The sequence below is a fragment of the Ictidomys tridecemlineatus genome, chromosome 3 (genome assembly GCF_052094955.1).
Source record: "Ictidomys tridecemlineatus isolate mIctTri1 chromosome 3, mIctTri1.hap1, whole genome shotgun sequence".
Taxonomy (NCBI): domain Eukaryota; kingdom Metazoa; phylum Chordata; class Mammalia; order Rodentia; family Sciuridae; genus Ictidomys; species Ictidomys tridecemlineatus.
Window position 1 is genome coordinate 46,061,150 of NC_135479.1, and position 25,898 is coordinate 46,087,047.

The 25,898-nt window shown below is 47.2% G+C and overlaps 1 protein-coding gene across 10 annotated transcripts in view; it reads left to right on the forward strand.

Annotated features, from left to right (window-relative positions):
• The window catches only part of Rap1gap2 (RAP1 GTPase activating protein 2), a 228,331-nt gene that overhangs the window by 26,237 nt on the left and 176,196 nt on the right, over positions 1 to 25,898 (forward strand). For 7 of the 10 annotated variants that reach the window (XR_013436263.1, XM_078042659.1, XM_078042649.1 and 4 more), the window contains one exon: positions 20,340 to 20,375. Coding sequence is in view for 9 of the 10 variants with exons in the window: in XM_078042649.1 (XP_077898775.1) it covers positions 20,340 to 20,375 (36 nt within the window). In the remaining variant the exon portion in view is untranslated. Of the gene's footprint in view, positions 1 to 649; positions 740 to 16,081; positions 16,141 to 20,339; positions 20,376 to 25,898 lie in introns of those variants that run through there. The other 3 variants (XM_078042653.1, XM_078042654.1, XM_078042651.1) reach the window with 2 other exon arrangements.

Sequence of the window (25,898 nt, forward strand, 5' to 3'; positions counted from 1 at the left end):
CAAAGGCCTCAGTTTCCCATGGAGAGACAGGAGGCTCTGTCCTCTCGCCCTCCTGTTCTTTCTGCTGTGCATGAGGGGGGAGCGCGGGGGGGTGGTGGTGGTGGCTCCCGCAGGAGAGGAGTAAACAGAAAGCTCACACAGCTGTCTGGGGCTGGGAGACAGGGAGTGACTCAGGGCCTGTGAGGTCCTGGGTTGTGATTTTCCTCAGGAAAGTCCTAGCACATCTTTGTGACTTGGACAGGAGTTGAGAAAGGCTCTGCCCTCGCCTCCTAGCAAGGGTGCTGGGTTTCCTCAGTCCATGGGTGGCAAAGGGTATCTGCTAAATCTGGCTTCATGGGCTTTGGGAAACTGCCGGAGGTCCCTTCTTTGCCAGATGTTGAGAACTGGGGGACGGATGGGCCTTGAAGGGCCTGATTGGGGGGGGGGATGGGGGACTGGAGCTGAAGACCTTCTGTGGTTGTTGCTTCTGGGTGGAGGCAGATGCTAAGATTGGGTAGGGCCAGGGCATGTCCAATGGGACTCCTGCTCAGCCCAGGATATTGAGATAATTTGGCAGGACTGGGCTTCAATTTCAGAGAAGAGGATCCTCTTGAGGGAGGCACACTCACAGTCTTTTTTCCCTTTTTTCCCCGTGACCCACTCTGATCAGTGTGGCAAAGCCACAGTGACCCAGAATGATTTAAACCTTGAGGGAAAGGAGCCCTGACATGGATGGTGATGGTGGCAGCATGGCATGATGGTAAGCATGAAGGCTTAACCGCTCTCCTGGTGACAGTGTATTGTCACTGAGAACTGGGTTTGAATCCCAGCTGCACTACTTCCTCACTGTGTCCACTTGCATTCTCTTGGAGAAAGGCTTGTGTGTGTTTATTTGAGAAGTCATCTCAGGAAGCAAGGGGCAGGGGCAAGGAGAGAAAGAAGAGTAAAACAAGGAGATGCAATTTTAATTATGACCACACTTGATCCTGGTGGGCTTCTGAGGAGCTCTGTCAGGGAGAGAAGCAGGGAGGCATTTATCTGTTAATAGTGTTCCCTGCTGGACAGAAGTGCTTCCAAGGATGTGAACTCTCATGTGCTTCCAGATTGCACAGGTGGGTGACTGAAGTGGCTTTCTGTGCAATCTGCAAACTTCAAAGAAGGCCTGGTTCAGGATACATGAAGCTATGTTGTATTTTACTTGTAAGATGCCATTCAGAGCCTGTGGGGGACTGGTCATTGCAGAAGTAGCTGGAAGGACTGAGAAGGTTGGAAGTGGCACACTGAAGTGTCCAAAACACTTCGTAACCTTGGGCAAGTTACCTAACTTCTCCTGATCCTTATGTGGGTGTTGTGAGTGTGAACTAAGACTTTTTGAACATGGTGGTAATGGGTGGGTGTTTAGTGAAGGGCTCCCTAATGAAGCATTTCTGTGTAGCTGGGAAGATGACAGGTTCTAGTGGAGCGGATATTCATTCACTCAAGTGGAGGACCCCTCCTGTTTGTAGAATCGGGAGCTCAAGGACTAATAACCTGGTCAGTTCCTGGAGGACACAGGAGCCCAGCAATTGGCAGAGGAGCATGAAGGGAGAAGGCAGCTCAGAAGCAGGTGCTTGAAGGAGGAGCAGAGGGAGGGTGGATGCTGGCGTTTGGAGCTGGCAGATGGTCGTGGGCACTGGTCTGGGCTACAGTCAGTGGGAAGGACAGGGCAGGGAGGTGGGGGAGGGATGGAGAAAATACCAAGCAGGAAGGGAGAGGAGAGCCGGTCGGCAGAAGATGCTCAAGAATGATGAAGGAAGTGGGGCTCAGGGGTGAGGTGGCCTCCTTGATGCCTTGGATTAGAGGTGTCTGGGTCTGAGGAAGAGTGACAGGGTGCAGGAGGGAAGGGAAGGGAAGCAGTGGTTGAGGGTTAGTTGAGGGGTCCTGGGATATAAGCCAGAGCAGACTTCATATTCAAGGTCCAGATCCCACAAGCTTTCTCATTTGTTTTTCCAGTGTGTTCACCTGCTCCTCCTGGGCTACCACCTTCTTTGACAGGGGAGATGCAATCTGTATGCAAACACTTAGGTCCTGTTATGAGCAGCGACAGGAAAAGTCGCCTCAGCCAAGGCCTGTTGCCATGGTACCAGGTGGCCCTTGTCTCTCTACCCTCTCCTATCTCTGAGCAACATGCCACCCCCTCAGGAGAGATCACACAGTAGGGAAGGTATCCAGCTTCTTTTTGCTCACGCACAGGTGGTTCAAGCTGGCAATACAAAGGTCACTTTATCCATCCCTCTGCCTGTAGACAGGGTCATATCTCACTGAGGCTGGGGAGGTGTGGTCTTCATTTATTGCTATTTAAAGAGTATTCTGGCCTCTGCAACTTGGGGTGCTTTTTGTTCTTAGTAAGTTTAGTGCCGGGCATGGTGGCTCATGCCTGCAATCCCAGTGGCAGGTTACTTTCACAAGGCCACAAAGCTAATAAGTGATAGAGCCAGAAAATTAACTCAGATCTGTTTCTGATACTTGCTGTTATTCCCTTCCTCCTTCCCAGAGGCTGAGGCAGGAGGATTGTGAGTTCAGAGTCAGCCTCAGCAACTTAGTGAGGCTCTAAGCAACTTAGTGAGATCTTGTTTCTAAATAAAATATAAAAAGGGCTGGGGATGTGGCTCCGTGGTTGAGTGCCCCTAGGTTCAATCTCCAGTTCCAAATAATAACAACAACAACAACAAGTTTAGTTAAAAAAGTAATAATACCACCCTTTCAGTCTATTCCCGTTTTAAAGTAGCATCTAGTAGATGACATGCTCTTTTGCCCACACCTCTTTCAGAGCTTTGGTGTGTCTCCGGTGGGAAATCCTACCTCATACCTGATCTCATCCTGCCATCTGCACTTTGTGTGCATGTGTGTGTGTATATGTGTATGTGTTTTGAGTTTTTGTCTTTCTCTGTTTGCTACCACTCTTCAGGGCTTCCAGATGGGGATAAAAAGATTTTTGCCCATCTGCTCACCATGCAAAGCAGCCATAGCATCCTCCCAAGACAGGTGGGATGCCAAGGCAAGGATTGTGCTATGAGAGACCCGGCCTGAAATGGAGGCTGTGAAGAGCCCCCCAGTCCTGCCTAGGCTTGGATTCTGCCTTGGATGTTGCTCTTCAGGCCAGATTGCATCTCATCTCCTTCCTTAATTCAGATCCAGGATTGCCAGTCTCCTTCCTGGATCATGCTAGCTGGCTGGCTGGGCCTTGCTTGGTCTGGGTCAGCAGATGACAGCAGGTGTCAGCACCTGGAGGACCTTGGTACAGCCAGGGCCCTGATGGTCAGGTGACCCGGAGTAAGAGCAGGAGGGGAGTGGCAGCAAGTCAGGCCGACCAAGATGTGCCTGTGGGTGTGAGTACATCTGTGCTTGACACACATGTGTGTTCCTGGAGGTCATGCTGCTCGATTGCTCTCTGTACATCTCTGAGTGGTCCCACAGAACACGTTTCTGTTTGTGCACTGTTGTGCTCTCTGGCATGTTCGTAGGTACCTTTTTTTCTGGATGCAAGTGTTTACCACCAGCTTGGTGCTCTCCAGGGTCCTGGAGAGTATGCCTGTGTGCATGGCAGGTGCTACTTTATCCTAGCAGGGTTCCTGGCTCCCTGAGGCTCTCTGAGTCTTTTGCCCTGCCCAGTTCTGCTCTCTCTCCAGGCTTTTTAACCCTGTCCCTTCCTCCACCTTGAGGAAGCCACTTCTCTCCCTTGAATGTGTGGGTGTCCATTGCTTTTGGGGTGGGGACTGAGGAGGGACTACCCATCCAACCTTCAGCCCCATGCTCCTGAGCTTTGAGGGGGATGGATGTGAGCCCCGTGTTAAGGGGATAAGTCAGGGATGGCTACAGGGGCTGGGCAGAAACATGCTTCAGAGAACTGTTGCTCCTGCCACCCACCCATCCACTTGACCTACCCTTAGTGGCCTGGGCACCAATGCTGCTGGAGGAAGACTCCCTGAACTCGGCTATGCATATCATTGATATTTATGCAGCAATCCCCATGCCAGGCTCTGGACCACATACTATACATGTATTAGCTCACTTACTCTGCAGAACACCCCTCGCTTATGAGAATAACAATGCTATGAGGTGGGTTCTAAAACCATCTCTATTTTTGCCAGGTGTGGTGATGCATGTGTGGAATTCCAATGATTCAGGGGTGCTGGGGCAGGATGATTGCAGGTTCGAGGCCAGCTTCAGCAACTTAGCTAGACCTTGTCACAAAGAATGAAAATGGCTGGGATGGTAGAGTGCCCCTGGGTTTAATCCCCACTAAATATATATATATAGTCCACAGCGGGGTGTAGTGGTGCATGCCTGTAATCCCAGAAGCTTTGGAGGCTGAGGCAGGAGGATTTCAAGTTCAAGGCCAGCCTCAGCAATCAGGGAGGTCCTAAGCAACTTAGAGAGATCCTGTCTCAAAATAAAAAAGGGGTGGGATGTGGCTGAGTAGTTGAGCATCCCTGGATTAAATCCCCAGTTAAAAAAAAAAAAAGGGAAAAATCCCTATATTACTAGTGAGTGGAGGTTACTTCCACAAGGCCACAAAGCTAATAAGTGATAGAGCCAGAAAATTAACCCAGATCTGTTTCTTATACTTGCTGTTATTCCCTCCCCTCTTCCCTATTTGCATCCATCTTGTCCTTGCCATTTCTTCCTCAGAAAGACTGTCCCCTCTAAACAGGGCTTCTCAATCTGATCCCCTTTGGGTCATATCTCCTTATTGTGAATATATGCCTAATATTATCCCTCTTTTATCTCTTGCTTCCTCATCCCTCAGCCAGAGTCTGTCTGTCTGTTCATTTAAATATCCTCAGAATGAACAGGGAGCCTAGAACATAGTAGAGATGTAATAAAGATTTGATGAATTAATAGATGAAGATAGATTGGACTCCAGACCCTTCTTCTGTACTGTCTCTTATAGCAGGAATCACTGCAGAAGGGCCAGAGGCACAGGTTCTTGCTTGGTTTAAGTCCTGGCTCTGTCACTGTTCCAGGTAGCTAATGCTGCATAATAAACCATCCAGAAACTTATGGCTTATAACTATAGGAACATTTATTTTGCCCATGAATTTGCAGTCTGAACAGGGCTTGATGGGTATAACTAATATCTTCTCCATTCAGTGTAATCCTGGGTTGTTCAGGTAGAATCAGCCAAAGGCTGTTATTCAGGTCTGGCATTTGAAGCTGGCTCTTGGCTTAGGGTCTTGGTTCCTCTCCATGTGGGCCCCTTTATGTGTTCCACCTGTATGTTAGTGTGGGCTTCCTCTCATCATGATGACTGAGAAAAGGGATAAATATTCAGAGAGAGAGAGAGAGAGAGAGAGAGAGAGAGAGAGAGAGAGAGAGAGAGAGAGAGAGAGGCAGAAACTATTTCATGCTTTCTTTCTTTCTTTCTTTCTCTCTTTCTCTTCTCTCTCTCTCTCTCTCTCTCTCTTTCTTTCTTTCTTTCTTTCTTTCTTTCTTTCTTTCTTTCTTTCTTTCTTTCTTTCTCTCTTTCTTTCTTTCTTTCTTAATACTGAAGATTGAACCCAGGGCTGCTTTACCACTGAGCTGTTAAATCCCAGACCCTTTGAGACAGGATCTCACTAAATTGCATAGGGCTTCACTAAGTGGCCAAGGCTGGCCTTGAACTTGTGATCCTCCCGCCTCAACCTCCTGAGTTGTTGGGATTACAGGTGTGCCTGCTTATTTTATGTTCTTATTTAGCCTTGGAAATAGTGCAGCCTCACTTCTGTCATACTCACAGACCCTCATAGATCCAAGGGGGAACAAAGAGACTCCATCTCTCAATGGAGGGGTGTCAACATCACATGATAAGAAGAGCACATGGGATGAGAGATAAAGTATGGATGGCATGAAAAATACAATCTTTGGAAAATACAGTTTAAGTCATTTACTTGGATTGTGATCTTTAGGATATTACTAAGTCATCTGTGAAATGGAGACACTATCAGTATGTGATTTTTACCCCATAAAGTTCTTCCTTTATTTATTTTTTTTTTAAAGAGAGAGTGAGAGAGAGGGGGACAGAGAGAGAGAGAGAATTTTAACATTTATTTATTTTTTCTTAGTTCTCGGCGGACACAACATCTTCGTTTGTATGTGGTGCTGAGGATCGAACCCGGGCCGCACGCATGCTAGGCGAGCACGCTACCGCTTGAGCCACATCCCCAGCCCAAAGTTCTTCCTTTATCAGTAGTACTTTTTATCCACAGATACCCCTGGCCATGGGGGAGCCTTTGGCCAGGTTTTCTTTTCTTCTGTTTTCTTTTCCCCCCACACATTTCAAGTTTAATTTTTGCATTTGAATAATGGGAAATGAAAATTTTCCCTTGACCAGGTTTTCATCAAACTATAAGGTCTGCCCCAATTCCTCTCTTATTGTTGTATAACAATGGGAGGCACTTTACTGTATAGAACCCTCCCAAGTCTGATACCTGTAATGGGGAGGGAAGGGAGAGCCTGAATGGAAAAGGCCTTTTCTGTCTCAATTTATTGTCTCATTCCAAGTTAGCCATGCTCGCTTCTGATGGACAAGAGTCAGGTGTTGATACAGATGTCTCGAGGCTGGGGCTCTAGCAGAACTAGTCTGGTCTGGGGCTGGGGTAAGCCCTACTAGCTCCCTCATCTTTATCCAGGGAAATCAGATCAGATGAATGAATCATGAACATTCTGTTTTTGAGTTGCGAGCCTTTTTTTTTTTTCCCCAAATGTCTGGGGAGCTCCTTGCCTCTCCTTCTGTTCCCACTGCCTGCCTCCACCTGAGTCCCTTTCATCTGTCAGATGCATGAGCCCTCAGCCAGTTTGCCAGACTTTGGAGAGGAATCTCAGGGTTTGCTTATCCTAGCCCAGATTGGGGCCACTCTTCAACTGGGCATTGATGGGACCCCATGGAGAATCTTGGGGTATGATGGAGTCCAGCTTATTAGTGTTTCACCTCCAATCCCTTCTCTGCTAGGAGTCTTCCCTATAAGAATAGCAAAAGGGTTCAAAGAAGGTGCTCTAGGTTTGAATTCTGCTACTGACACCCACAAGTCCTGTGACCTCTGAAGCTCCAGTTCCTCAACAGGAAAGTGAATATGGTCGTGGGAAGGGTCAAATGAAATAGAAAGTATGGCCTCTCTGATTCATGGGAGGTTCTCCAAAAATTAAATTATTCTGCACAGATGAAAAATTGGAGGTTGAGAGAGTTTCAGTGGTTTCCTCACAGTGACATTTAGTGTCAGAACTAATGCTGGTTCCAACACCGGGTGGTTGTTGCTTATTTTTTGCAACAGGGAGAATTTCCCTCATATCTCAATTCCTTTTTCCAGAGGGCAATATGGCTGCCATCCTAGAAATAGAAATGGAAAATTTTTCTTCTTGCACTACCCAAACTTGCCTGTAGAGGGAGCTAATGCACACCTTCTGTCCCATCCTATGAGGGAAGTACCTGGATGCTCTGCTAGGGTAGAGGAAGGTTGGGAGTGAACTAGCAGGATGGGGGTGGGCAAATAGAGGGAGGGCAAAGAACTAGCCCTGTGATCCCCTTTAGTGAGAATCCTTTCAAGCAGTCCCAAGTGTCCAAGCCTTCCTTTGGATAACTACAGGAAATGATAACGGGAATATCATAGTGTATTTCATTCCAATATTTCTTACTAGATAAGAATCATCAGGATGAGTCCCTGGTGCCATCTCAGAATAATGGAATCAGAATTTTAGCAGTCACATTTGCTGACACTTTACAGGTTTGTGCCAGGCACAACTTTGAAGGCTTAGCATGTCTTAACTGATTTTCCTACATTACTCTATGAAGGAGGTACTATCATTAATTATCCCCACTTTATAGATGGGATGCTTAAGGTACAGATAGGTTAAGGACCTTGCCCAAGATCACACCACTGGCAAGCTGCAGGGCCGGTGTGTGAACCCATGCTTTTCAAGCCCCAAAGAATTCTTCCAGTGCTTTTGAAACATTGATGGGTGCTGGAGATTGAACCTACAGCTTCTACATGCTAAATATATGCTGTATCACAGAGCTACATTCCCAATCCCCCAGGATATTTAAGAACCTATTTTATAACTCTGGGCCTGTCCCCTTTCTTATCTTATACTTTCTTTTATTTGCCATTAAAGAGTATTATTATTTTTTCCTTTCTTTCTTTCTTTTTTTTACGATATATATATATATATATATATATATATATGGGTACTGAGAATCTAACTCAGTGCCTCATGCATGCTAGGCAAACGCTGTACTACTGAGCTACAACCTTATTATTATTTTTCTAATTACAAAAGTAATTAAAAGTAAGGATTGCTCATTTCAGAAAGCTTATGGGAAAAACAAAACAGAAGAAAAAAAAAGTCATGATTCATAATCCTACCTGCTTAACCCCATGGTCTAGACCATGTGATTTAGCTTATTTTATTCCACCCTGAAATTGACCTTTACTATTTTCCCATGTCATTGCATATATAGTACTTCTGCACCTACTTTATATTGGCTGACATGTATGGTGTTGTAATTCTTCAGCCTGCCCTTTAAGTCTTGTTTCCATTCCTTCACAGTTTTGACAACAATGTGATGGAGAACTGGAAAGTATGACTTTGCATTTATCTTTGAGTTTCCCCCTTTAGGATGGAGTAGAATTGGAAATGGAATTGCTAGGTCAAAAGGCATGCATATTTTTAAAAACTTTTTTATTGATGCATAATATACCTATAGAGAAGTATACACATTTTAAGTGTACAGGTTGATGGGTTTCCACAAACTTGACATATTTATATAAAAGTAACATCCAAACTAAAAAACAGGCCATGACTTATATTCTAAAAGCCCTGTTAGCATGCATATTTTTTCCCCCAAGGTGGGGTCTTACTATGATATCCAGATTGGCCTTGAACTCCTGTGCTCAAGTGATCCTCCTACCTCAGCTTTTCAGGTAGCTGGGACTATAGGCACATGCCACTACACCTGGCTTGACATACACCTTTTTAAGGATTCTGATTCATATCTTCTATTCTATCTAGCAAAGTCATATTCTGGTCCCCTTCTAGTTTTCTTATTTAGGGTTGAAACAAACTCTTTATTTGAAAGTAGAGTAGATGGCAGAACCATCTGGAATCAGTGAGAGAGGTTTGTCCTTCCTTTCGGGGTAAATACAGACTCCACCTAGGGTACAGAGGTGGAATCAGGACTGGGGTCAATGGTCAGTTTGAGCTCTAAACCTTAACTTTAAGAAGGTTTGAAAGAAATGAACCTTTGTAGCTTCTTTTTTTCTTTTTTAAAGATATAAACATCCATTTATTTAATATTTTTTCCCGAACTATAAGATACCCATGGTTTAAAAAAGGCAGCATAAAAGGACACACTGTGAAAAGTTCATTCTCTCTGGATTTGCAGTTCCAGTCCTACTCTTTAGAGGTAACCAAGCTTGGACCATTACTTATGTTTCTTTCCATAAATTGTCTAGTCATCTATAAGAATTTATATATTCATTTAAACTAATGGGATTTATTTCAACTATAGGGCTATTCTGGGTCTTTTTTTTTTAAAGAGAGAGAGAGAGAGAGAGAGAGAGAGAGAGAGAATTTTATTTATTTATTTTTAGATTTTTGGCAGACACAACATCTTTGTTTGTATGTGGTGCTGAGGATGGAACCCGGGCCGCACGCATACCAGGCGAGCGCTCTACCGCTTGAGCCACATCCCCAGCCCAATTCTGGGTCTTTTTTAAAATTTGAATTTTTAGGATATCTTTCTATATTAACATATATAAGTTCTATGTATTATTTTCCATGGTTACTGGTATTCCATTGTATGTTTATTTCACAATGTAATTAATGCCCGGAAAATGGCTATTTAGCTTATTTTTGGTATTGCTATTATAAACAATGCTATGACTAAAATATGATGATTAAATGATTAAAATATGTATGCATACATCTTGTTAGCTTCTATCAGTTAACCTGTGTGATAAATTTCTAGAAACAAAATTGTGGACACGAAGGTGTGGGGACATAACATTCTAATAGATTCTGAGTCAGAGTTCTCCAAAGAAACAGAATAAATAGGCTATCTATACCTATATATCCATATCTCTATATATCTGTATCTATCTATCCATATATACACATACATGCATTCATACATGTTTATAGAAAGAGATTTGTGAGGGATTGGCTCATGTGATTATGGAGGTTGAGAAGTCCCAGGATCTGTCCTCTGCAAGTCCGAGACCCAGGAAAGCCATTATATTGTTCTAGTCTAAGTCCTGAGGTCCAGCCTAGGAGTGCTGATGTCAAAGGAGAAGATCAATGTCTCTGCTCAAGCAGACAGTGAATGTTCTCTTCCTCCACCTTTTAATTCTATTCAGGCCCTCATTGATGGATTGGATGATGCCCACCCACATTGCTGAAAGTGATCTCAGTCTACCAATTCAAATGCTAACCTCACCTAGAAATACCCTCATGGGCACACCTTGACACACTGCTTTACCAGCTCTCTGGACATCTCTTAGTCCAGTCAAGTTGACACATAAAATTACCCATCCTATACTCTAATGATTTGCCTGTTTCCTTATATCCTCAAGGTTGGTGTTCTTTAACCTTTATTATCTGGTGGGTAAAAATGATAATACCTTGTTATTGTTATTTAAAAATTTTAAATTGTGGTAACCGGTTGGAGATGTGGCTCAAGCGGTAGATCGCTCGCCTGGCATGTGTGCAGCCCAGGTTCAATCCTCAGCACCACATACAAACAAAGAGGTTGTGTCCGCCGAAAGCTAAAAAATAAATATTAAAAAAAATAAAAAAATAAATTGTGGTAACAATTGTCACCTTTTTAGCCCACAGCCATGCATTCTAGTGACATGGTAGACTGGCTATACTGAATAGATAAGAAGGAATTGTGCAATCCTGGAGTGTCTGGGTTCTGCTCTTAGAACCCAGTTTTCACAAGCATTTTTTTTTGCAGTTATGATTATTATTCTTTGTCATCATTTTGCTTTCCAGAACTTATGTATTGGACCATTCATTCTGGCCTCCAAGAAGGGTAAACAGAAGTGACCCATGGACTGGAAATCACTGTGCCAATGTGTGGTGCTATTTTGTCTTGACTCCGAGGTGTGGATTTCCAACAGAGTTGGGGTTGCTGCTTTGCATGCCCACTGTGCCCTTGTTTCCCTGGAGATCACAGTGGCTTTTTGTGCCGTTGTCCTTATCCTCACCTGGCTTATACAGGGAGTAGAGGCCCATCTAAGTCTCCCCTTTGATGAATGGTAGACTGAAACCTCAAAAGAGTAGGTGACATGCTCAAAGTGGAGCAGGGGTGAGTGCTGAGCTCCACAGGGTCAGCTCTGGTACCATCATGCTGTGTGGATGGAGGAACATCTAGACTGAATGATCCAGTGCTCACTTTTCTAGGGGCATCTGTTTCCTGAACTTCCTGTAAATGTCTCATCCATATGCCTGGAAAAGGAGCTTGTCTCATCTTTTGACTCTCACTGGTGGCTGTGAGGTCTGAGCTGCCCAAGCAGAGGAAACCACAATGTTCTTTCCTGCCCTAGGGGACTGGACACCGAGGCTACCTATTCTCTGATGGCAGCCAGCTTTCCTAGCTCTATCTGTCTCAAAAGCCCATAGACACTGTAACTGAAATTTTAAAAAATCATTTCAAATATTTTATATTTCATAGTAAAAGACTATTTTAAAAGTTTCTTTCTTTCCTTTTTTCTCTTTTTTAAAGCAGTATGGTTGCCATGGAGCCCTGCTCTGGGACTGGGGCTGGGGCAGGGGCCTTGGCTGGAACTTGTGCCCTAGGGTGGTCCTCCAGGAACACCTGCGGGTTCCACTAGGAGAGCTGGGCCTTGTGACTGGTGACCCAGAGCAGGCTCTGGGCTGGGTTAAAGAGCAACTTTGGGGGAGAAGGAACCCACTGGGTAGGTGTTAGGGGGATGTGGCACTTCCCGTGGCTCACTTTGTAATTGTTCTGTCCTCTCTCTTGAGCTTTGCTTTCAGAGCCTTAGCTTTCCCACCTGTGAAGTGGGCATTGCATAAATTATGCATTTGTGTAGGTTTCAGAATCAGTGGGGTGGGCTTGATAATGTGGCTCTACCTACCTGTATAGATTATCCTGCAGCAGTGGCTGATGTCAGCCCTGTCACCATGGGGTGGGCTGATTATGTGGACTGGCAGGGAGACACTCAGGTAAAAGGATACCCAGACCTCCTTGAGCCTCCCTGTCCCTATCTGTAACATGGGGATAACAGGAGACAACATCTCAATGTGGCAGATGGGTGGCTGAAATGAGCTAGCAGGTTAGGTCACTGCTGACCTGCTCTGAGCTCACAGATATGGGTGCTGCCCCTGAGTCCCCTGTCACCTTAGTTCATCCTCACCTCCACTCCAATGGGCTTGCTATTGAGTCAGCTGAGATCTGGGAGGAAGCTGCGCTGGTTCACAGAGTGCTTCCCTTTTCTCTTGGCTCACAATCCATCCGAGAGAACTACAGCCCCCTCCTCACCCACCCCCATGCGGAAGAAGGCAGAGTAAGGGGTGACAGACAGGAAGCTGAGCAGGACTGAGGCCGGAGGTGGAATCATAATACAGAGTAACTGTAACAGCTTCCGCAGCCCTGTGCCAAGTGCTTACGTTCATTGATAACCCTGTGAAATTGGCGGCAACCACCCATATCCAAGACCTACAGAGGTTCAATAACTTGCTGGAGGTCACACAGCCTCAAAGCTTGAGAGACTAGAGCTGAGCAAGGCAGAATCTCTAGCAGATTCTCATCCACTTCCGGAGCTCATGGAATAGAAAGAAAAGCCTTGTGGGAACCTCCTTTCTCCCTCTCCAGACCCTCACCCTAGGGTTGAAGGGACTCTGGGTCCACCTGGCCTTTCCTATTTCTGATCCCAGTGGCATTGGGGAAGTTCAGGTGAGAGTGGAGGTGAGAGTTCTGTTCCCTCCCCGAGTGTCCTTTGTGACTGCCATGGACCAGAATCCCAGGTGGCAGAAATGAGTTTCAGGATGGCAGCTTCTAAGGCCTTGAAATGCACCCCCTGCCTTCTTCCAAGGCTGCCCTGATGCCTTCCAGATGTTTGGGCATGGATCCTTCCTGGCCTTGGGAGCAATTGGTCTGGGTGTCCTTATACCTGAGTGTCTCCATAGACTGTGAGGCCCTGTGTGAGGGCATCTATCAGCCACCTCTTCCCCGGAATAGATGTGATGGACATTGTTCACACATGGTCAGTGTGGTGGGGGCTGTGCCTCAGCCTGGGGCAAGTGTAATCCTACCTCTTTCCCTCACACAAGAAAGCTCATCAACAGACACTCCAAAGATGGGCTCATCACCAAGTCCCTCTAATTAGTAAAGAGTAAGGAACTGCAGAAGGGATTCTGAGCTCAGTAACCCATGTCACTGCAATAACCCCTGGCCACAGCCATGAGCTGTATCTGGCTCACCCTGGTGCTTCTTCACCTAGTGCCCTGTAAAATCTGGAGGAGGTATTGGAGTTGGCAGAGGGAGCAGGCAGAGTGACCAGGTAGCTGTTCATTATTACCACTACTCTCACTTGTAAAACTTTTTCTTCTTCTTGTCTGTCTGTCTATATGTCCTTCCTTCCTTCCTTCCTTACGTTTTGGTATTGGGGATTAAACCCACTCTATCACTGAGCTACATCCCAATACCATTTTTAATTTAATTAATTAATTAATTAATTAATTTTGGTACTAGGGATTGAACCCAGGGTTTTTTAATCGTTGAGCCACATCTTTAGCCTTTTTTTTTTTTTTTTGGTATTTTATTTAGAGATAAGGTCTCACTGAGTTGCTTAGAGCCTTGCTAAGTTGCTGAGGCTGGCTTTGAATTCATGATCCTCCTGCCTCAGTCTCCCGAGCCACTATTATAGGTGTGTGCCACCACACCCTGTTTAATTTTATTTTAAGGACAGGGTTGCATGAGGTTGCCCAAGTTGGCTTTGAACTTGTGATCATGATCTTCCTGCCTTAGCCTTCTGAGTTGCTGGGATTATTGGCCACTGCTCCTGGTGAGCTCCTTTTTCTTTGTCAGAACTTCCTTAGTAGAGGGAGAGAGGAATCTAGCTCTTCTGGCTAGGGATGGATTGCTGGTTCTTGTGAACTCAGGGCTCAACTGGCTTCCAGCACCACTGGATTCAGGAGCTCAGATGATGCTTTAAGACTGGATCTTTCTTGTGTTTCCCTGTCTGCCTGTTTTCTTCCATGCCCTCCTAGGGGTTGGCTTAATTTTCCTACATTCCTCACAGCCCCAGGCTTCTGTCCTGTGGTTTAGCAACCATGGGGAAAGCTGGGGGGAGCCTCCTGCGAGTATTAGTGGTCTGCTTAGGTCTTCTGAACCTGTCACTGGGACCAAGAGAGTGGATGCATTGGTTGACCCCAGGAATCCCTCCTAACCTGGGGATGAATTGAGTGCAGAGGTGTTTCTCTGAGGGAGGCCAAAGGGAGGCAGGACAGGCAGGACCTGAAGTGTCTGTGGGATTTGTTGAACATTTCCTGGGCATGGGATGAGCACAGCAGGGGTGAGATGCACTGGTGACTCAGGAGTAGACATTCACTAGGAGCTTAGGGGTCTAAAGCCACCCAGACCGTGAACCTTCCTTTTCTGGGGCATAGGTGGGTGTGGGAAACGACTGAACCCACAACCTCTGGGCTTCTGCTGAGAACCAGCTGCCTTGGGGAAGGAAGCCAGTCCCCAGCTCTGCCTTGGGCTGGGCCCCTTAAACTGTTCCCTCAGTCTATCTGGAGTGCAGCTTGAGGCCACTGTGGTGTCCCCTGTTGTGGGGGAGTCAAGAAAATTGAAATCCTTGTGCCCTTTGTCCATGACCTGGGAATGACCCCTGGTACCTTAGCACGGAGGCTTTGATTCCCAGAGTGGCAGCTGGCCCCCAACAGGACACTGCAGGCAGGGTGGGCCAGAGGGAGAGGCCTGCGGCAGCAGCTCCAAGGGCTTCATTTCCTTCTCCCCACTGCTGCAAAACAGGCTGGGTCCTGGCATCCCATCAATGCCCACCTTTCCTGTTCTCTGCTGTAGTATCTGTGCCATACCCCCTGAGGGCCTGTCATCGGTGAGCACCTACTGTGTCGCTGAAATGGGTAGCACTGGTGCATGCAGCAATGAGGACTAGCACTGTGGTTCCCAAATTGGTAAGAAGCTGGGCAATGCTCTGGCCTCTGACTACATGCTTAAAGGAGCCTGAGAACACTGTGTGTGTGTGTGTGTGCATGCGAAGGCAGCTCACAGGCACATGTGCACTCGAGTGTGTGCATGTGTATGTTGATGTGTACGTATGAGCACCTCTCTCTGTGTTTGTGTGTGCATAAGTCTATGTGGGGATTTGTAAATAATGGGAGGAGCATGTAGCTGTCTCCACTGAAGTCTGTGTGGGCCTACATGTGAGCGTGCATTTGTGCACATGTGAGTGTGCCGTGATTGAACTCGAGTGTGCAGGTGTCTGATGACTCGCATGTGAGTGTGCCCATATGTACCTTTTCATCCTGTGCACATATATGCACATGTGTGCGTGCCCATATGCCGATGTACCCATGTGTGTACTTATGTCTGTGTGTGTGGCTGGTGCAGTGAGATGTGCTGAGCCACAGTGGAGCAGCAGGTGAAGGTTCCTGAATCAGGAAGGCCCAGGGGAGTGTGAGAGGCCCCAGTCATCAGGGCTCCTGGCTTCTAGCTGGGTCCCTCCGTCCCTCCCAGGCGTGGTTGTGGGAACACTTGAGCCTCCTTTGGGTTCCGGGAAACCGAGGCTGTGTGGGCCCCACTGCCGAATGTGGCAGTGGTGCAATCTGCCAGCTGAGCCCCTTCCGGAGCTGTGGGTTCCTCTGGGCATGGGGAAGCTGCCCTCTGTGACCTCCCTTGACAGCTTTGGTGCCTCCAGGAGGGCAGGACACACCTCCCGGCCCTGCAGCCTCACCCACAGGAAACTCTGGTTGGGGGCAGGCGAGAGGGGAGGTGCCATGCCTGGTGCCCCGCCCTGTGCTGTGGCCTCTGACCTGTAGCAGCACCACGGCTGTGGCCCTCTTTCTTACAGCCCCGGGGACATCGCTGGGAACCTGGAGCCCTGAAGCCACCACCATGTTTGGCAGGAAACGCAGCGTCTCCTTTGGGGGCTTCGGATGGTGGGTGACAGAGGAAAGGGCAGTTGAAAGGTTGGGAGTGAACTTGAAGGTGGAGTCCTATTGAGTGCCTTGGCTGCCTATGAGGAACAGGGGATCAGGTTGTGCCTGAGACCTGCGTCTGCAGGGGGCACTTTCAGAAGTCTGGGCGGAATAGGCATGGATGATCTTGGAGGCATCAGAGACTGTAAGCTTTTCCTCCCTGTCCCAGAGGCATACTCTGCTGCGGATCCGGGTCAGAGCTGGCCATCAGCTTGGGTGTGTGACTAGTTGAACATGCATGTCTCTGTCAGTATGTTCTCATCCATGTAGGTGCGTGTCTGTGATTATTTCTGAGTGTGTGTGTGTGTGTGTGTGTGTGTGTTTGCAGGTGTGCATGTGTGACCCTGGCTGCTACTCCGTGTGGTTGTGAGTGAGGTTTGTGCCTGGCTAGATGGATGTCCCTCTGTGACCACGTGGGTACTGTGTGTTTTGGAGCAGGTGCCTGCCTGCATCACTGGTCTCTTGTGTGTGTGTGTGTGTGTGCTCCTGCTGTGCTGTGTTGTAACGCCACAATAGGGGTTCTTCCTCTGGGCTTCTTCCTCTCTGGGGGTCAGCTGTGAGAGGAGGGGACAGGCCTCGCTCCCCTGACTCTCACTCCATCGAACCTAAGAAGCCAGGTCTGTGTCCAGCCTCCTGCCTGAACACCTTTTGCCTTTAAGCTTTTGTCTGGAACATGAGCGCTTCACTTTCCTTTCCAGAGGGCCAGAAAGTGGGGAGACTGAGGTCAAAGGCTTGTCTCTGGTTACCAGCTGCTGACAGCTTCTCCTCAGCTGGGGAAAAGAGCCTAGTGGTTTTTGTTATCAGTTTCCTTTCAGCTTCTGGTCCTGGGGGAGGGTGCTAGGGCAGGGTGACTGGGGTGTCCTGGTGGAGAAGATGGTGGGGAGGCACAGGAGAGCTGAGAAGGGAGGGACTCTATCCCCCTAATTAATTATATGCTTCCATATATGTGTGGCTTTTTCTTCCCCTTTCACCATCCATCCTCCTGCAGGCAGGGGTTATGGGCATCCATGTTTGGCAGATGGGTTAGGAGGATGAGATGGGTGGTGCAGTGTGGCTTGCCTGCTCATGGGTTCTCCTTGATACCTCGACCAAAGGCTGTGGTCCTGATGGTGGGGTCTGGGTTTGAATCACACAGTCTGCTTTCTGCTCTGGGATGGATGTGGGAGGCTGGGCTGGGATTCCTGCCTGGGCAATGGAATCATGTCTTCCCAGGTCTAACATTCTTTGCGAGGTGTGACACACACAGAGGGACGGTCATTGGAAAGTTCCTTTTGCAAGATTCAGGTCTCAATATGGTTTTGTCCCAGTGAATCCCTCATTCCTATGTCGCAGTGCTGGGCATTGAGACCCAGTGTTCCAGAGTCCTGAGGCAAATCTCAGCCTGTGGTATGAACCTGGCTAGGTGAGGGGGAGATATGAATGTGGCCACCCAGGGCTGCCTTGAAGGCAAAGAGGAAGGTTGGGGAAGAGACCTAGTATGTCCAGGAGACCCCACGTGCTGATTACAGTGACTACTAGGCTGGGTTCCATGAGGGTGGACCCAACTCCATCTTATTCATGGTCTCTTGGACACTTGGCATGGCACACCTGCTCAGTAAGTGCTTGTGAGCTGACTAGGTGAGGTGTTTTTGCATGCTTCAGGTGGGGGGTTGGGGCCCACCAAGTCTGAGGGGATGGTGGGGCCTCCTGGTGAGGTGGAAGGGTAGGGCAGCAGTGTGTGGGCATCGCCTGAGGATGATAGTCAACTAAGAGGGGATGTCACAGCTTTTGGGGAGCTAATTACAGATTCTTGGAGTTCTGGTCCCTCTAGTCAGTGAAGAGAATCTTGGGGGCATGTTTTAAAAGTTCCATCCATCACCAGTCCATTGCCATTGGCCTCAGGCAGAATTAAGTGTGAGAGTAAGTCAGTGGAGGGAGGAGGGTTAGGGACTTGGCTTCCTTCCCCAAAGCCGGTGCCCCATCTCCTCTCCTAGCCCTGCCCAAACCACACGCCCTGCTGTTCTGGGGCCACACATCAGCGTGAGAACCCTGGTGGACAGACTGTTGCCAGATAGACTAGGTTGTGGGCTCAGGGACAGGGCCTGCTGTGGCCCTGAGAGCTGGTGGGCAGCAGAGGTCAGGCTGACCAGACAGAAGCCAGGAGGGCACCTACCAGGAGTCCAGGATCTTGTACTGGCTCCACTTTGACTATTGAGGAACTCCAGTGGGACACTTTCTCTCTTTGGGTCTCAGTTTCCCCATGTGTCAGTGAAGATTTCTTCCTTCCCCACAGCACAAGGCTGTTGTAAAAATTAAACGAGAGGGGCTGGGGTGGTGGCTCAGCGGTAGAGCGCTTGCCTTGCATGTGTGAGGCACTGGTTCGATCCTCAGCACCACATAAAAATATATAAATGAAATAAAGATATTATGTCTATATACAACCAAAAAATTATATACATAATAAATAAATAAATAAATAAATAAATAAATATATATATATAACTTCAACCCTGCACAGATTCATATATATAATTAAAAGACAAAACAAAAAGACAAAACATAAGATGTGAGAGCTTATTATTAGGGTGGTGATTGGGTAATTATGGGAGGAATATTCCAGTAGGTGTGGGGTTCTGACTTCTGGGCAGATCTGGGATCTGGCAGATTAAATGGGAGAGGAGGAGGTCTTCATCCAAGAGGATGGGGCCCCAGGACAGAGTGAGGGGAAGAAAGTGGGAAGGACGTGGGCCAAGGACACTCAGGGTGCAGATTGTTTTGCTGTTGGGCACTGAGAACAGGGTGCTGGGAGCTTATTCAGAAACAGAGGATCCTACTCCCGCTCAAAGTTTCTGCTAACCTGAGGTGTGTGTGGGGAACTGTGTCCTCATCATGTGGCCTTCTCTCTTCCTCTTCATGTGTATGGGAAGCTTGAGGCAGAGCTAAGCTGGCTAGATAGTGGTACCCAAAAGAACTTTCCAGGGTTTCCAGCATCTTGGAAGTGATGGTGATTTTGGTGACTCTGATAATGATGGGCACACTTGGGGTGGCACTGATAGTGATGTGACACTGACAGTGTTGGTGATACTGATAGTGATGGTGACACGGGTGGTGACCCTGGTGATCGTGATCTGTAAGCCACAGGAGACTCAGACAGTGGGAATATTGCCCACCTCTCTGTCTCTGGAGAGGGGGAAGGAAACTCCCTTTGCCAGCCATAAGGGCTGGCATATGCAGGGGGTAAAAATAGAAGCTCCCAGCACTGCCTCCTCTGCCAGCGAGGGCGGGCGCAGGCTGGGGTGGAGGAGCGGCTGCCAGGACAGTCTGCAGCAAACGTGATCTTCCCTGCTCCCAACTCCAGCGCCTGATGGAACACCCTTGCTGGTTCTCTCTGGAGCCTGCCATTGGGTTTTGTCCCAGGAGGGGAGTCTGCTTGCCCAGATGGACAGGCAGTTCCTAGAGCAGGAGGGTCCCAGTTACTAGAAAGTGCTCATATCTTCCCAAAGCTGAAGGCCAGGAAATGTGGATGTGTTGGTTGTCCTCTTACCAATGAGGGATCCAGCTGGGTTGCACAAGTCCCTTGTGGGGGTAGGAATAATAAAGGGACAGGCTACATACAAAGTGCTTAAGACCCCCTTAATGCAGATATCTGGAGTCAGACTGGGTCAGAGACTTCACCTTTCTGAGCCTGTTTCTTCATTATTAAAATGGGAAGAGGGGCTGGGGATGTGGCTCAAGCGGTAGCGCGCTCGCCTGGCATGCGTGCGGCCCGGGTTCGATCCTCAGCACCACATACCAACAAAGATGTTGTGTCCGCCGAGAACTGAAAAATGAATATTAAAAATTCTCTCTCTCTCTCTCCCCTCTCTCACTCTCTCTTTAAAAAAAAAAAAAGGCTGGGGATGTAGCTCAGTGGTAAAGTGCCCCTGGGTTCAATCCCTGGTACCAAAAATAAAATGGGAAGAATAAAAGTACCCATCTTATACTACCTGTGTAGCCCCAGGCCTTCCAAAGCATGCAGTCCTCTCTCCCCGGGCTGGAGGAGAATTGGCTCTGGAGCTGTCTGCTACAGGGCCCTGCAGTCTAGTGAGCTAGGCCCACCTGGGGACCCTTCCACTGCAGATACTGGGTGGGAGACTTCAACCCAGCACAGATTGAAGCTCTGTTTTTTTTTCTCTTGGCAGGATCGACAAGAACATGCTGGCGAGTCTGAAGGTCAAGTAAGTAGCCACTTCTTATTCTATAGAGTCAGAGATAGCAGCCAACCATGCTCTCCCAGGGCGCTGCGGTTCCTCCCATATTGTGTGAAACACAGTGGGGCTGTTGCATGGTCCGATCCCAGTCTCAGTGGAGGTGGCTTCCCTGTTAGAGGAGGCTGGAGAAGACTCTTGATTCCTGGGAAGGCAGAGTTGGGGATGGAAGCAGGAGGGACCAGCGAGGTGGGAATGGGTACAGAGGGTGTGACTTTGAAGCCACACACTTAGAAGTAAGAAAGATAATTGTCCTTTTCTATCACTTTAATTTTTATGTGAAGACCCAGTTCCATCAGATTGTCTTTCGGACATTTCTCGTCTCCTTGAATAATTGTGCCACACAGTTCCAGAGCCTCATAAAACACACTTGGTGTGTGTGTGTGTATGTGTGTGGGATCAGCTGGTCATTGATTCACCTGTTACCTAGGCACCTCTGAGGCTTCCATGGCAGAAGTCCTGCTCGGGCTTGGGAATTATCTGCCTTGGGTTACCATGTGTCTGCTTGTCTGTCTGGGGAAGCCCTATTTAGTACCTCTCTTTCTTAGATTCTCTGTTGTCTCTTCCCTTCCTTATCACCTTGTTCTTTTCCCTCTATGCTTCTGCAAACCATCTTGTAAGCATCTTGATCCTCTATTTTTTAAAAATATTTTATTTATTTTTTAGTTTTCGGTGGACACAACATCTTTGTTTGTATGTGGTGCTGAGGATTGAACTCGGGCTGCATGCATGCCAGGCGAGTGTGCTACCGCTTGAGCCACATACCCAGCCCCTATTTTTTTTTTTTTTTTGAGACTTAACTCAAGTTTAAGAAACTTCTGCATCCTTCTCATGGGGTCAAATGGAGTGAATTGAAAAGGAGGAAAATTCTAGGAGGGAAAAAGTATTGGTCACTAACTCAAAATATTCCCCTGCTACCTGTGAATTAACCCTAAAAGAAAATTCCTCCAGTGAGTTGCCTTGTCAGAGGTAGCTATTCTGGGTTGTCACTGCTCATCTCTGCAGAAAAGTTTCCCATTCAGTTGCCAGCACTGATTGTGTCTCCTTGGATATAGGTCCCTGGGCAAGGTATAGCCAGTCTTGAGGGTTGACATATAAAGGGATCAAAACAAGGGGCTTCTCACTGTGGTCTGTTTTATTCAGAAAGGTGACAGTGGGCAGTTAGCAGGGCTGGGATGGAACACAGAATGTTCCTGCCCTTTGAGGGCTTTCAGTCTCTTTGCAGGTATTATACTAGGGGTGCTGTGGAGCAGTCCTGGAAGATTGCTGGGAGGAGGTAGCGTCTAAAGCTGCAGCATGACAGTGGGGCCCCCTGTGCCTGGGTTGGCAGGGTGTGTACATTTGTGCAGTCCAGGGTTCAGGATGCATCACCTCAGGCCAGGACACTGAACTTCTCTGGGCTTCAGTTTCCATATCTTTTGTCCCCCTGACACAGCAATATCTGGCCTTCCAAGAGCTTCCCAGGGCATATCTGCATATTGAATGAGATGTGAGACATCTCATTCAGAGATGCTTTGGGGTGGAGTAGAAGTGTTTCTTTGCGGGGTAGTCTTGGGAATCTATTTAAATGCATAAGCATTTATTGAAGGTCTGTGTGTTTTAACTGGTAAATAAAATATTTATTTATTTATTTTTTGGTATCAGGGATTGATCTCAGGGGCACTTGACCACTGAGCCACATCCCCAGCCCTATTTTGTAGTTTAGAGACAAGGTCTCACTGAGTTGCTTAGTGCCTCGCAGTTGCTGAGGCTCGCTTTGAACTCACAATTCCCTGTCCCAGCCTCCCAAGCTCCTGGGATTACAGGCATGAGCCATTGTGCCTGGTGACTGGTAAATAAAATATTTATAACATGGAGGGGAACTAGGTGTAAGGTAGAGTGAAGGGCTGGAGGCATGGGCCAGTGTTGGGTTGGGACCCTGTCAGGTCTCTGGGTATCTGGGTATCTGTCTGAGAGCTTAGGCCCTTAGGAAGTGATATTGAGATGGTGGTTTGGGACTTTTTTTTTTTTTTTGTGGTGCTGAGGATTGAACACAGGGCTTTGTGTATTCGAGACAAGCACTCTACCAACTGAGCTATATCCCCAGCCTGGTTTGGGACAAGTTGTAGGACTGAATTTCTAGTTGTAAGACTCTTTTGATAGCAAGAAACAAAAACCTGGTGTATTCTGATTAAGCTAAAGGTATATTTATGGAAAAGCTGCCAGGGTGCCTTAGGGAACCCCAAGAGAGAAAGTGGAGCTACTGCCCAGGAGGGATTCAACCAGGAACTATCTAGTTCCCTATTTATCAGAATCCAAGTTAGTTTCTTTGCAGAAATTGGTAAACCAATCCTGAAATTCATATGGAAACTCAAGGACAATCTTGAAAAAGAAGAACAAGGTTAGAGGACTGTACTCCTGATTTTATTTTATTTATTTTTTTTAAAGAGAGAGTGAGAGAGGAGAGAGAGAATTTTTAATATTTATTTTTTAGTTCTTGGCGGATAACATCTTTGTTGGTATGTGGTGCTGAGGATCGAACCCGGGTCGCACGCATGCCAGGCGAGCGGGCTACCGCTTGAGCCACATCCCCAGCCCTGTACTCCTGATTTTAAAACTTATTGCAGGGCTGGGGATGTGGCTCAAGCGGTAGCACTTGCCTGGCATGCGTGCGGTCCGGGTTCGATCCTCAGCACCACATACAAACAAAGATGTTGTGTCTGCCGAATACTAAAAAATAAATATTAAAAAATTCTCTCTCTCTCTCTCTCTCTCTCTCTCTCTCTCACTCTCTTTAAAAAAAAAACTTATTGCAAAGCTGTGGATGGTCTTGGCAGAATGGTAGACATACAGATTAATGGAATAAAATTTGGAGTTCAGAAACCCCTTCATGTTATAAATATTTTATTTGCCAGTTAAAACACACAGACTTTCAATAAATGCTTGTGCATTTGCACTGGATTTCCCAAGACCACCCCCAAAGAAACACTCCACCCGGAGGCCCTGGGTTTGATCCCTAGCACCATGAAAACAAAAGCCAAGATTCTTATAGACATTTCTCCAAAGAAAATATGTAAGTGGGCAACAATCACATGAATAGATGCTCAAACACATTATTAGCCACCAGGGAAATGCAAATGAAAGACACAATAAGATATCACTTCACAAACAACAGGATGGCTATAATAAAAAAGAGTCATCAGTGTTGTTGAGGATATGGAGAAATTGGAACCTTCATACATTGCTAGTGGGAATGTAAAGTGGTGGAACTCCTTTGGAAAACAATCTGGCAGTTCCTCAAAATGTTAAAATGTGGAGTTATCATATGGCCAGCAATGCCAGTCTTAGGTCCACCAAAAAATTTGTAAACAAATGTTCATAGTTATTAATAATAACCAAAAGTAGAAATGACCCAAAATCTATCCACAGATGAATAGATAAATGATATGTGGAATAATACTTGACCAAAAGAAGAAATGAAGTCCTGATACATGAATAGTGTAGCATGGATAAAATGTGAAAACTCTACATGGAAGAAGCCAGATGCTAAAAACCACATATTGAATGATTCCATTTACACGAAATGTCTAGAGTAGGCAGATCCCAAGAGACAAAGTAGATAAATGATTGCGTAGGGCTTGGGGGTTTGTTGGGAAGGGAAAAGAGAAGTGAAACCTAAATGATACCAGCTTCTTTTTGGGGTGATGAAAATATTTTGAATTAGAAAGTTCAGGAGTACCGATTTTAGGTTGGGGCCCCGTCAGGTCTTTGGACACCTGGGGGACTGTCTGAGAGCTTAGGCCCTTGGATGGTAATGACAGTGGTTATGGTTGCACAGAACCTTTGAGAAAGTGCATACACTTAAAAGTGTTATGTAAATTATATCTCAGTAAAACTTTTAAAAAGAGTCTGATTGGCTCAGGCCTTGTCAGTTGTGTAGTTGTGATCCAGTCAGTTTAGCTGGAGAGAAGGGGACTCAAACATGGCTGCTATGGCAGCCACTCTTTGTGGGAGGGGTTAGTTCTTGGAGTAGAAGGATGGGCTGTGGGCTGTGCAGATGCGATAGGAGGTGGTGTCCAGGTATCTTTACTTCCCTGGGGGTGAAAAAGATCAGCTCCCATCTCCTTCTTTCCGGGCATTGCCAGTAGCTCCTGTAGATGCAGTCTTTTGCGTTGGCTGCTGAGCAAAGGATATTCCTGGGCTGTGGTCCTTGCTCCATGAGCTTTGGCTTCCTATCTAGGGACCCAGTGTCCGTGACTTCAAGTCAGCCATGTAACTCTTGAACCTGTCCCTAAGGCATGTGGCTCTGAAGATGGGAGTCTGATGCCACCATAATTAAGCACTGACTATGTGCTTAGATTTCATTGCACTGACTTCTGAAGGTTTGCAACCACTTCACAGAGCAGACACCCTTGCTTTCTGCATTTTAGAAATGAGAAAATAGAGACTTAGAGAGGTTAGGAAACTTGTTCAAGCTCCTCAGCAAGTTAAGTTAGGGAATTAGGATTTGAACCAGGTCTGTACTTTGCTCTGTCTTGGGTGGAGCTGAGTGGTTCTCAGCACCTACTTCCCCACCCTGCTTTCCTGCTTTCTTCCTTATGTGCCTAGGAGTGGAATGTGTAGTCTTTGCTAACAGAATGCACCTCTACCTCAACACTGGCTTTGGGCCAGTCTCCCTACTCCAGGCCCAGATTTAGAGGGGCCTGTGATGCCTGCATGAGGAAGACTCCTAGAGGGCAAGGACTTACTTAACTGCACTGGGGCCCAGGTGGCACAGAGCCACACAGGAACACGGAAACGGGGGTGGTGGCCATGCCATGCAGGAGAGAGAATTGTAGGTTGGCAGGCCCAGGTTATAGCTCCAGGCTAACAAATGGGTGAATCATTAACTTCTCTGGGTCTCAGTTTCCTCATCTGTAAAATGGGAGGATTGGGCTAGCGAACAACCTGCTCTCTAGCTTTAACATACTGGTTTACGTGCACAGCTAAACCTTGGCTGAGATGGTGGGTCCTCACTGCAGGATAAGTGAAAGCAGGCCATGAAAGTCTCCGAGAGCCGGGACTCTGCACCCTTCATCTCTGGCTCCCTAAGGCCTAACACAGTGCTGGCACGGAACAGGTTGCTGAGTGAAGCACGAGCTACCATGCTTAGCCCATCATGTGCTGGTAGAAGAATGGAGAGAAAAAGGCAGTGGCAGGTGGAGGGAAAGAGGCAGGATCAGCATATGGGGCTCTTTTCCTTTCTCTGTCCTGCTCTGGGGTTCTGCTTGGGACAAGGTCCCTGTCTGCAGTAATTGAGTCATAGATTAATTTTGCCCAGAGAAGAGCCCAGGCTGGCAGGGCCAGGTGTCTGAGGTTTTCTTGGGGATAGCTCTAAAGCAACACCCAGAGGGTGAGAAGCCAAGCTGGGAGCTTCAGATACTTTCTTCCACCCCCTTCCCTCCCTCCTCAGAGACCCCTACTTAAAGAAGGAGGTGTGTGAATGTGCGTGCACGCATGCGTAGGCACACGCAT